At 32.5% G+C, this 13,448-nt stretch overlaps 1 protein-coding gene across 1 annotated transcript; it reads right to left on the bottom strand.

Annotated features, from left to right (window-relative positions):
• Positions 1 to 360: 360 nt before the first annotated feature.
• LOC123688809 (ethanolamine kinase 1) lies at positions 361 to 10,473 on the bottom strand. The gene is made up of 6 exons (XM_045627481.1): positions 10,148 to 10,473; positions 4,297 to 4,433; positions 3,441 to 3,713; positions 1,874 to 2,100; positions 863 to 1,085; positions 361 to 553 (listed from the first exon to the last, which is right to left on the bottom strand). The coding sequence occupies exons 1-6, from the start codon at positions 10,262 to 10,264 to the stop codon at positions 475 to 477; spliced, it is 1,056 nt and encodes a 351-aa protein (XP_045483437.1). The 5' UTR covers positions 10,265 to 10,473; the 3' UTR covers positions 361 to 474.
• Between the last annotated feature and the right edge of the window lie 2,975 nt (positions 10,474 to 13,448).

The following is a 13,448-nucleotide window of genomic DNA, read 5'->3' on the forward strand; positions in this document are numbered from 1 at the left end:
TATTCCTTATTTTGTTTGAATTTAAAATGATCTTCGTGAAGTTATAGTTGAGAGATCTTTCCGTTTGATGCTGCTCATCAAATGTTAGAAATAAGAAAAACCTTTCGCTCTATTAAGTAAACTTTTCACAAAAGGTTTCAGGATTTTTGCAGGATCAGTAATCTCCGAAGCGATTGAACTGGTAATAATTTTTAAGGGAAATAGTTTTCTGAAGGATTTAGCAATAATTTCATCGTATTTAATATTGATTGATTTAATCATTTTCTTAAAGATTAATTTTCTGTCAAAAAATTGAAGATCATATCAATTTAGCCGGATCTTGATGTGAAGGGTAGAATGTTTTGAAATAAAACACAAATGAAAAATTATTCAACAATAACAATTTATACAGCAAATAAATCAGGTATACAATCTTAGAGTTTCGTGAATGGATCAGTTGATGCAAAAATATCCATTTGGGAATCACAGATATCGTCATAGTGATGTAGATAACTTAATAGCTTTCAATTCTGGTTTCCTCTTCAAGTAATCTTCAAGGCGTACAGTTGAATATCTGAAAAAAAAAACGCAAATATAACAAGATAAAATTAAGACACATCCAAATTTGGTATTGGTAGAAAAATATCGATACTAGTGTTGTACAGGGTGGAGGGGGGGTACATATATTCATTTCCTAAGCTATCTTGAATTTGAGAAATGCAAAAATTTCATCACTGACAAACCAACTTGTTGATTTTGCCGGCTTTCATGTCTTATGGAAACTTTTGCACTAAAAATTGAAGACTGAAATAGTCAGTGTGTATTTTAGACTTTCAACAGTGGGATATTGAAAAAACGATGTATATATTGAGGTTATACTCACCCAACAAAGTCAAAATTGATGTGTGAGTGAGCGGCTTGGATCAGAGACCAAGAATACCATAACAAGTGTGCAGCAAGAACAAACTTGTTCACTTGTAGGTAAAGCTTTTCGATCTCGCTTTCACTAACTGTAGAAACTTCCTTGTATTCCATCAGATACGTCTTCAACCAATCCATTTGAAGCTCTTTCGATGGAAATCTGCTGTAGTCTATGTCGTTCACACCTTCAAGAAATACAGTAGTTACTTTTCTGTACAAAAATAATGCAACTCTTCCTATCTTCTTTTAAATACTTCCAACTTTATTATATCATTATATGTTAGTTGCGAGCGTATTGTATAATGTTTTGCAAGACCTTTCATTCCTTTCAGAAGCTTAGACTTATAAAGAGATATAAATTTTCTTTGTTTGACAAGATATTAGATATTCCAGAACATACCAAAGAATTGTGTCCTATAGTAGACGGATGATAGGGAAAATAGCGATGATGTAGTGACTCTGTCTGCCCGAGAGATGGTGTTATGGGCGTCGTGCCACACTCTACTACGGCCCCGGCAGATTTATGAGGGTCCCCGCATTGCAGCAGAGTCACCTCTCCACGATAGTGTGAGTCATTTGTATTCAGTAGGTTATGTCATACCGTTTAATCATTGTTTGATCAAAATCAGTGCTCATGAATACTGATTGAAACATACAAAAACATTAAAATTCCACTTTTAAAAGTAATTTTCGACTTATTGTAGAAAAGTGAGTTATTGTACCAGATTTAACACCCTGTGCCTATGGAGTAAAAAGGGTTAAGACCCATAGCTACAGGAAAGTTTTTAATGTGATTAGTACCAACTATATATGTATATCCTATCTATTCACTAAATCTAAATGAAGAATCTGTGTGATTACTACTTTATTATCCTATCAGTTTATCACCTTTATTCTGGGACTTGGGACACACTATATAGTATAATCTCAGTGTTTTTTGTCTATTTTAAAAATTAAAGGGAGTATTCCTTACCAGCAAATTCGGCGAAATGGTTAGCTATATCATAGGGTTGATAGTTGTAGCTGGCATATTCGAAATCGATGAAGAACACCTTGTTTTTGTCCTCGTTGTAAATCACATTTCCTAAAAGAAGATCGTTGTGGGCGAATACTACATCCATGTCAAAATCATTCACATCTTCTCTGAACTCTCTAATCTCTTGCAGTAACTGTTCTTTTGAGAAATTCTGTTTTTCGTATCTGAAAAATTTCGAAACTTCAAAAATCAAAGAAGTCAGCAGCTAGATACACGCTGTTTGTCTTCAAAAAGCAATAGTAAAGGGTGTTTTTTTTAGAGCTATAGAACTTTAAATTGCAATAAAACAACGATGGATTATTCGATTAATATGAATTTTATTTATCCGCAAGATAATCTTGTGGCATTACATTTTAAATATGATTTCTGGCATATGACCGCCACGGCTGGCTCGGATGTAGTCCAATCTGGACGTCCAATATTCGATTACTTTTTCCAACATTTGTGGCCGTATATCGGCAATAACACGGCGAATGTTGTCTTCCAAATTGTCAAGGGTTTGTGGCTTATCCGCATAGACCAATGACTTTACATAGCCCCACAGAAAGTAGTCTAGCGGTGTTAAATCACAAGATCTTGGAGGCCAATTCACAGGTCCAAAACGTGAAATTAGGCGGTCACCAAACGTGTCTTTCAACAAATCGAGCTGTGTGACATGTTGCGCCGTCTTGTTGGAACCACAGCTACTGGACATCATGGTTGTTCAATTCAGGAATGAAAAAGTTAGTAATCATGGCTCTATACCGATCACCATTGACTGTAACTTTCTGGCCATCATCGTTTTTGAAGAAGTACGGACCAATGATTCCACCAGCCCATAAAGCGCACCAAACAGTCAGTTTTTCTGGATGTAACGGTGTTTCGACATACACTTGAGGATTAGCTTCACTGCAAATGCGGCAGTTTTGTTTGTTGACGTAGCCATTCAACCAGAAGTGCGCTTCATCGCTAATGGACGTAGTGCGCGATAAGTATTCCGCACAGAATCATTATTTTCGAAAAAAAAATGGCACTATTCGCAAGCGTTGTTCAGGAGTGAGTCTATTCATGATGAATTGCCAAACCAAACTGAGAATAAATCACTTGACAGCTGTTAAATCGGTTGCCATCTTGAACAGTATTGCCAACTTAAAGTTATATTTCTCGAAAAAATACACCCGTTATAAGGAGAAATATGTAATAAGATCGTTTCAGAATTTCTACAAGAGTTAAAGGAATCTTTGTGATCACTTTTGGGGTAGAAAAAATTTTCAATCTCTGATTTCAAAATTTCCGCTGGCATTTCAGACCATTCTGAGCAACATTAGTTTTATCTCTGTCTGTAGGTTTTGTGTGTCCAGAAATCCTTGTGAAGGCCTCAAGTTTTGTATTTACTTAATTTATTATCATTTTTATTGAATATTTCAACTTATAATTATGTAACAAGAGAGTTTAAAGTATAACGTTCCTCATTCAAAGTGAATTATCTTTACACGAAATTAAAATAAAGTATAATCAAACTTACTCTTTTTGTTTGGCTTCATCCTCGAATTTTTCAGGTATCAAGTCCACAAACTGATGTAGTTTTGACCAAAAGTTAGGTTCCGGTTTTCTTTGGTTTGGATTCTTGACTTTGTGCATTCTTGCTAATTCTCTGGCGACCAGTCTGTATACTTCCGGTTTCAATACGTCCTCGGGGGTTAAAGTTCTTCCAGGGATGAACTCATAAACGAGCCCATTCTCGAATGTGGCGTACAGGGATGGAGCTAGCTCGTGCTGGTGGAGTAGTTTGATGTTTCTGTTAAGAAGAATCGTATGAATAACAAGAAATCTGCAAATTTTGAACTATGGTTTATCATTCGAAAAAAATAATAACAAAATTTTAAAAAACCGAACACTGAAACTATAAAAAAAAATTAATTCATTATAACTATCATAGCAATATACGTTTTCATTTCATTATTATGTGTTTTTGAATTTTGGAGAAATGAATATTTTTTATTTTGTTTCTGTGATTTTTTTTGTTTACGAGTTTTCCTCAATTTTCGAAGTTTTTTCGTAATTTCCGTTGTGAACAAACAACAATTTTGGAGCAATATCGAGAATTTTTATTCCAATATTCTTCTTGAATTTTCTATATTTCTGATTGTGTGGTCATCTTTGAAGTTAGCATGTATAGTATGAAATTTTATTTCTTAACAACTTTACTTCTCTCTTTATGCGATAAACATGAGACCATTTCTAAATCAACATTGGAAAAATATAGACATTTGATAGATCTGTTGGGTGAACGAGCGCTCAAAAAAATAAATCTCGAAGACGGCCCTGAAAATCTTATCATCGATATAATTCGACAAAAGTGAACTAGGATGATCACTTACCTTATCTCAGCATTCCTATCAATGAGCAGGTCAGTCTTGTGGCCATATATCCTCACCAGAACATTTTCTTCAATACCGTCATCTTCTGAGATGTTTCTGCACAGAACTAGCTTGTTTGTTATGCCATCTGTCATAAGCTAAAGCCATTTGAATATATTAGTTGGAAAATCTATTAGAATTTTGGGAAATGTTTTTTCACTTGAAAGAGTTTGGTTACTTTCAGTAGATTACCGGCCATATCAACGGAACCCCTACTCGGATTTTGCCCATTAACAAATTTAATCTCAGCATTCGAAAGGTGACAAAAGGTTGACGAATAAAGCCAATTTCTTTTAGAAAAATATGTTTTTCTCGAATTGACAGTAAATATTAATTTTGTAGACACATATCAATCAGCAAAATATTGCTTTTCCCGCCTAGGCAGCAAAATGATTATTCTCAATGGAAATAAAACATTCGACATTTCCTGACAATCAATTTTTTTTGCCACCTCCCTTATTTCTGGAAGAGTAATTACTTCTAAGTCGCTATCATTGTCCATAATATAAATATATCCGATATTTTTCCAATTTCATAAGTTGTCAAACTATAATTATTATGGACATATACATTTCCATAGCAACCAACCATTCCAACAATCACGATTTCTATCAAATTTCGTTTTAATTTATCACTACAGGAAAAATAAGAAGATTGTATATATGTAATTGTAATAATTTGCCAATACAATATCCTACATATATCATTCTAAACAATCGAAAAAAAAATATAAATGTTCAACTCGACAGCAAATTAGATTAGATAGCCTTGCCATAGCTGAATTCCTATGAACTATTAGCCGCGGTAGTCAATCTACTATTTTGCTGCCTAGAAAACAAATAACTATTGTACTGATGGTTAGCTTAGGTGATATCGAAAACTTAATTTTTTACCGTTGCTGAGAAAGTGTGAAATTTGTACTGTATCAAAGTAAAATAGTATACAAAGTTTGCGGAGTTTCTGATAACTTAACTATTAATCGACTCATTTAGAAATTGGAGAATTTTATCATGTGCAAAAACAGCAACATTCATTTAATTCATTGTTACATGAATCTCTTCAAAGATAAAAAGATCTAAATTTTTCCAAAATCAAAACGGAAAATTTCCAATCATAAAGTATATCGATAAAATCAATATGCTCAATCGTGTGAACACATATTTTATGATTATCCAACTTGAAGTACGATAATTTGTTTCAATCACACGTAGAGAGAACAATGAATAAATTAACCGTTTGAACAAGGAGGATATACCATTTAAGATAAACGCAATTTGAGCACTCTGCTCAGTTAGACATATAGTTGTATAGCCTTCAAATCAGTCACCCTAACTGCATCTCTGAATGATCCTTTCCGATTCCATTTATCCTATTTTAATATAACGCGACTCCATATTATACAGTTAGCATATAGCCTTCGCGAAAAAACAGGACCGTACTCAACACTGAAATTACATCGATTCCATATCAGTATATCGAAAAAAAAAAGCTTTTTTGCGATTATTTATTAATACTTAGTTGAATTTATATTTTGAAAAATTAAATAATAAGATAATCTAAGGTTTCCTTAGAATGTGGTTACTCCATCATTCAATTGTGGCAGTTTTTCACTCCATTGATTTGAATATTTTTCAAGGTTCTATCCATGTTCGCCAATTTTGAGATGTTATATGCCAAATTGATGTTTCTTGTCATAGAGTAATAAACATAGATAGAGGGAGTATACGCAATTTTTCATATCCCCAACATGGTTAGATTACATTGTCGGATTGTGATATATTTTCAAATCTACAATTTTACTATATCGCTATGAATGTATATTAATATTGAATGAAATACATTTATTTGAGTGATTTCCGAAAAATATCCAAATTTGAATATTTAGAATTCTATATTTTTCCTAATTGTTGAACTCATAGTAAGCAGAACATTTATTATTATCTGTATATACCTGCTGAAATCCAAGGTTTGGCAACTTTTGCTCTCCTAGTGACATCGGTTGTTTCACGTCGTTTGGCGCGCTTGAAGTTTGTTTTCTGAATTTGGATATAAAGGGTGTTTTTTTTAGAGCTATAGAACTTTAAATTGCAATAAAACAACGATGGATTAATCGATTGACCTGAATTTTAATATCCGCAAGATAATTTTGTGGCATTACATTTTAAATATGATTTCTGGCATGTGACTGCCACGGCTGGCTCGGATGTAGTCCAATCTGGACGTCCAATTTTCGATGACTTTTTCCAACATTTGTGGCCGTATATCGGCAATAACACGGCGAATGTTGTCTTCCATATGGTCAAGGGTTTGTGGCTTATCCGCATAGACCAATGACTTTACATAGCCCCACAGAAAGTAGTCTAGCGGTGTTAAATCACAAGATGTTGGAGGCCAATTCACAGGTCCTAAACGTGAAATTAGGCGGTCACCAAACCAAACTATACCGATCACCATTGACTGTAACGTTCTGGCCATCATCGTTTTTGAAGAAGTACGGACCAATGATTCCACCAGCCCATAAAGCGCACCAAACAGTCAGTTTTTCTGGATGTAACGGTGTTTCGACATACACTTGAGGATTAGCTTCACTCCAAATGTGGCAGTTTTGTTTGTTGACGTATCCATTCAACCAGAAGTGCGCTTTATCGCTAAACAAAATAAAATGGACGTAGTGCGCGATACGTATTCCGCACAGAACCACTATTTTCGAAATGAAATTGCACTATTTACAAACGTTGTTCAGGCGTGAGTCTATTCATGATGAATTGCCAAACCAAACAGAGAATAAATCACTTGAAAGCTGTTAAATCGGTCGCCATCTTGAACAGTAATGCCAACTTAAAATTAGATACCTCGAAAAAAAACACCCGTTATTCAGGTTCACTATGGGACATAAGAAGAGCATTCTTTGTGAAGAAACTCGCGAATTGAGTAAAATATCGCATCTAGCTCCTGGTTGAAAAATGATGTAGCTAATTTAATAGTGCTTGGAGGTTTCTCAATATTAAGAAACTTTATTTTTTTATAATTTATATTTTGTTATGTTTTATAGTGATTTCATTTATGTTTCAATTTTGAAATTGTCGATATTTTTGGTTCTTTAATACAATATGTTTCATAAATAAAAGTGTTGTTCAAGGTTCCTTCTCATTTCATAGTTTTTTTATTGATAAATAAAACTGCAAAAGATAGAATGTACTTGATTCTTCAAGTTCTTGATAAATATTTACTTGATTTGACTATTGAAAAACTAATACTCGACTGGATTTTAAGTCAAGCAAAGTTAAGTAGCTTGAATATTAAGTCAAGCCGCACTTAAGCCATACTAACAAAAGTTTAATATCAAGCTTCGTATGTGATATAGATATAAACAGAAAAAGGATCGTTTTATATAGGTTATATCAGATTATTGCCACGTAATAATTTTTGTTGTAGGAATAATGCATATCTATTGAGGATAAGTGAGTAGTTAATATCGATGCTGTAAAAACCTATCTTGCTCGTTTGAAATTGCATCGGGTATTACTTGAACCGGTTCTGTATGCATTGGAATAAATGCAACTTGCACCATCAAAATTCCCACAATTTTTTCTTCTGGGAAATCGCTAGGTTATTCTACAATATATCGGCGATAATGATGTCGATGTTTACAATGTTCTAGGTGGCCATTCAAGGTATACCTAAACAAGTGATAAAATACTGTTAAATAAATGGGAGTCATTGAGCTCAACCGTTGAAAAAAAGATAATGTTATGTGTGCATATTTAATTATTAGGGAAGTGGGATTAACACTTTTATCAAGTGGGTTGAAATTCGTTCTTTTCTTTTCGAATGCTGATTATTGTATGAATATTTCAAGAGAATCTATAAGCAAAAAACGTGCAAATTTTACTAAGGGTTATATTCTTGTTGCTTATAGGTAATTCCAAAAGTTTGTTCTTCGAAAAACCTCAATAGAAAAACTATGATTTGAAAAACATTTCAAAAAAACATCAAATATATTCATAAATTCTTGAACATTTTTTGAATGGACAACAAAATCCCGATTTTCAGAAATTACAATCTCATAGAATCAATGACAGTAAAATCTGGACGAGAACAAAATGTTAGTATCCAAAAGATTGGCGGGACAAAAATGCCAATATCAAAACCGTAAAAAATAATTTCAACAAATCATTTCGATGAAAAATAGAAACTAACAAAAACACCAATGAATATTTCAAAACAAACTGGAGTAACATTTCCGATTATTACGATATAAAAAAATAAAAAATTCAACAGATCCAATCGAAGAAAAATGGAAAAAAATAGTAACTAATAATAACTAAAAAAACACCAATGAATATTTTAAAACAAACTGGAGTGACATTTTTGATTATTACCATAAAAAAGAATGAAAAATCAACAGAACCAATCGATGAAAAATGGAAACAAATTAAGTAAATTACAGGACTATTATAGGAAATAAAACCAAAAGGAAATCATAAACTAAAAGCATTTACATATCTATTGTTAACACACTGAGATTTCGGGTATAGAATATTATTTCCGCAAATAATTCTAAAGGTCAGTTTAATTGAGACAAAAAATTCATTTTGATTAAACTCTGATCTGTACAAAAAAAAGGAGGTACTGATGATTATATTATCAATATACCTAAACAACAAGAACAATAATATGTCATTCATTTCCGGATTCAACAATCGAAATATTTGGAAGATTACAACAATATTAGTTAGGTATCATGTAAAAGATTGACTAAATGAAAAAATATGAATAAACTGAAAGAGAAGAAAAAATTTATTTTTTTTCCAATTGAAAAATAGGAATAAACTACATTAAGTAATATGTTATTTAATTGAAATAATGAACCAAAACCATGGCGTGAAATTTGTTTGTCATGTTATTTAATTTTTTAGTGAGCAAATTGGCAAATTTTCCGTTAATAATTCAAAAGAACGAAACAAATCGATTTGATGAAACAGTTCTCTGTCAAAAATACTTAAATACTTCTTGAAAAAAGGAAAATTTTTACACAGAATAAACAATTGTTAAATCCGAAATATTATAAAATTAAAATTACCTTAGAGACGAGGTAAAAATACTGATAAACAAGAAACAAAAATCCAACAGAAATCGATGAAATAATAAAAACAAAAAAAAGAATAAGTATGTACTTCATGACAACTCAGAAAACAGGAAGTTGCAATTACGCAGATTCAACAATTGAAAGATCCGGATAATCACAAAATCATAATTACCTAAAAACTGAAATAATAAATACAAATAACCGAAAATCAAAAATCCAACAGATCCAATCGATGAAAAATAGAAAAAAAAAAACTTATTTATACTTTATGAAAACAGGAAGTTGAAATTAAGCAGATTCAACAATTGAAGAATCCGGATGATTTCAAAATTGTAATTACCTAAAAGACGAAATAAAAATTACGAAAAAACGAAAAGCAAAAATTCAACTGATCCAGTCGATGAAAAATAGTCACAAAAAAACATTTATGAATACACAACAAATGTAACATTTTCCTATATATTTTCGAATTACCAATAAAAATATCCGGACGATTACAACAATGACTTTATCTACAAAAATATCGACGACACAAAAAAAAACAATAACCGCAACACGAAAATAAACTAAACCAGTACATCCAATCTACCGAAAAATAGAAACAAACCACACGACGCGCTCACCACAAAAACCACGGCAAAACACGGAAAATCGCCTATTTCGATTTTTCCCAATAACCGAAGTTCCCCCCGATCACCGCCAGATGGCGCGGCCAGCACTCACCTTTGTTTTGATCCCGTCGCTTTTCCACTTCGGTCTCACGTGTCGAAGCAGTTGGAAAATGCATTCTTCGACCTCGTTTTCACGGATGCTGATCTTGAGGTGGGGAGCCGGTTCCATATCTCCGTCGTTTCTAACCTAAAAAACCACCCCGAATGCTGCCTAAGGATTGGGAGATTGAAGTGCGTGTTTCTGCGCCCTCTTTATAGAAAACCTCCAAGGAATTGGTCGCGATTGAACAATTTCTTATGATCTATAAGCGCAATATAGCTGGAATTGGCGATAGGAACACGGCAGGCATGGGCGTAGAACTGAGCGGTTGCGGTTTTGTACTCGGAATTTATATCTATGAGGATGCACTCACCCTTCGTTAGCCAGGGGCGTACCCGACGTTATTGTCGCGGCTGTGATTTAGAGTGCTCGATTAGATATTATGTCGTTGTGTCTGTTGCTTAATTGAATTATTGAGATAATTTATCTGAGGGGGACTTTTGGGTTTGAACCCCGGGGGGCCTCTGTTCTGATTTTCGAAACAAGTGTCCGGAATTGAAAAAAAAAAACGAGTAAAGCTTTGATGCGAGATATGGAGCTTTTGAGCGTCAATTGAGCTCTTGGAGATCACGGTATTGTTTACGGTTCAACAGCGCTATTAGTGAATGAATGAAAGAGCGCTCAAAAACTCCAACCTCAACGTCAGTGCTGTTCTCATTTTTTCAATAGACTGCTTGAATTTTCTATGGTTCTGGTTCATCAAGACGAAATTTCGTAGGACGACTGGAAGTGATATTTTTTATATACACCCAAAACCTCAACACGGTCCGATATTGAGTTACTAAAATATTATCCTTTTTTTTTCTAAAATCTAATCCTAAAATTGTTCTTTTATACATATTGCACTTTCGGAAACCAAAGAATTCTATACATGTACCTTAATATAGAGGCTGTTTTGGAACTCTGAATTTTCGAAAACTTTCGATCTGAACAACAATCTGAACAATTTCTAAAAAGAAAACTAGAGACTTTTTACGATATTTTTTTGCAATTGTTTGTAGGGCCGTCGCCAGGACCGTCATATCGGACATTGTTTTCTCACTGAAAATCCATTGTTTGTAGTGAAATGAAGAACTGCCAAGTGTCCGTTTTTTTTAAATCCAATGGGCGCTCTCAACTAGTTGTGAAAATAGAAGTAGCTAAGTCCTAAAATGCACCATTAAGAACTGCCTTAATCTTTTTACTATAGAGCGTATCACTTTTAAACAATTTCAGGGCGTTTTTTGGTGTAATCGATAAAACGTCCTCTGATAAATTTGACTAGGTAATTTAAAATCAAAAAAATATTAATAAGATTTCATTTGAAATTGAAAAAATGCCTGAGAGGACTAACAGAGGCTCCTTCAAAGGAAATTCAAGAACCCGCAGTTCAAAAGTTAAAAAAAAACAACGAATAATAGCGCTCAAAAATAATTTATCAAATCGAAAATTTTTTTCAAAAATATTTGGCAATTAATAGATGTTCTACAGAGCCCCCAGCTGCCAGAAATAATTTTGTTCTGGTAAATAACAAACCATATCAATTTAATAATTCAAACAACAAGTTCCCTAACTTTGATAAAAATTAAGAAAATCTTGGTGTGAAGTGAAAAAATTTCAATCAGAGAATTTTTCTTAACCATGACTTAAATTATCATCTATTAATTGAAAATCTTAATAGGCGACTTTCATGGTTTCTAAACAGGAAGGTGCAAAAACTCTAAGCGTTTATAATAATTCAAAAAAAAAATAGTAGTTATTGAATTAAGGACATACTTTTACATCGATAATATTCTCAGTACGAGGATAAAGTAGGGTTAAGAACAAAAAATCCATATGTAAATAATTAATAGTACGAGGATGCATAAAATTAAAAAAGATCTCAAAATTTAAACACCATGAGAAATACAATATTATCATTTATTTGCTGGTATTAACTGACTCATAAAAGTCTAGATTAAGTGGGAATGAGTACTACATATTAGATATTGCCCAAAGAATATTGTGTCCAATGATTTAAAATTCAACATTTAGAAATAGTTTTTCGAATGCAAAACTATAGGTACGTATATTTCGAATTTTCCAAAATAAAACTATTTTCCATAAACAAGGAAATTTTCTTCATCAGTAATTTCCCTTTTTGTTAGTTTCCCTTCATTCCAAATTGTTTCCTTAGATAACCGATAACATCAAAAGATAAAAAACTGATTTCACTATTCAAAACTGAAAATAAACTGAATTAAAATTTCTTCCTAGATAATTTTTTTTCAAGAAACCTCTATTCGTATCTTAATAATACTTGTTATAAATTTCAATCATTCGAGTCGATATTTATTGATAAAATAATGTAAGTTTTAGGAGATAGGTACCTCAAGGTTCTTTCCAAAAATGAATTATAATTTATATATTTATGATATCAAAAATTATCAAATAATTGTTCGAAGTTCAATAACTTTGATTTCAAATAGATGACGAGCCTGTAATATAATCACAAATTGCTTCGATCAAGCCTACTCCTTTTAATTGATTACACAAATTCGAGCTTATCAAATAATGACCTTTATAGAGTAAATAGTGTCACTTAACAATTCACACTGAATTAGAGTTATCATTGGCGTAACTGTGAATGGGGAGGCTGAATAGAAGAATAGGTAGGTTTTTTTATTGCAATGCTTGAATCATATTTTGTTTTTGAATGTATAATCCTAAATCCAATTTATAAAATAAAAAATTTAGTTGGAGAAAGATAACTTTCTTCCCTCAGTGGAATGAATAATTATAAATTCATTGAAAGTTCTCTTGAAAGCAGAAGTATTCTATTTACATAACTATTTTACAAGTAACATTACGATATCAAACATATATTTCATCTCATTCTTTTCGAATTAACCGCCGTTTTTAACCCTTGTTGTACAATAGCTGAACTAAAGAAGAAACAGAAAACTACATCATGTATTTTAATCAGACAACTGCATTATCTGCATTGTTACAGAAAACTGCATTATAGGCAGCACTACAGGAAACTGCATTATCTCTTGGCGCGATATTTAAAATTATTTTCCTCACATAGTATTAGAGATTTTATTAAATTCTCAGTGATTAGACTTTCAGGGAATTTATTAATGGTTAAATTACCTTTTTTTCGGAGCGAAATGCTTTTATATTCAAAATTACAATTTTATATTGACAGATCTCAGTGACAGATATTCGAGGTTATGTTGGAAATCTCCCTCCAGCTGATTTGTCATTAGTGTTAAAATTGAAAATACAATTA

Source organism: Harmonia axyridis, chromosome 1 (assembly GCF_914767665.1).
Source record: "Harmonia axyridis chromosome 1, icHarAxyr1.1, whole genome shotgun sequence".
Classification (NCBI taxonomy): Eukaryota; Metazoa; Arthropoda; class Insecta; order Coleoptera; family Coccinellidae; genus Harmonia; species Harmonia axyridis.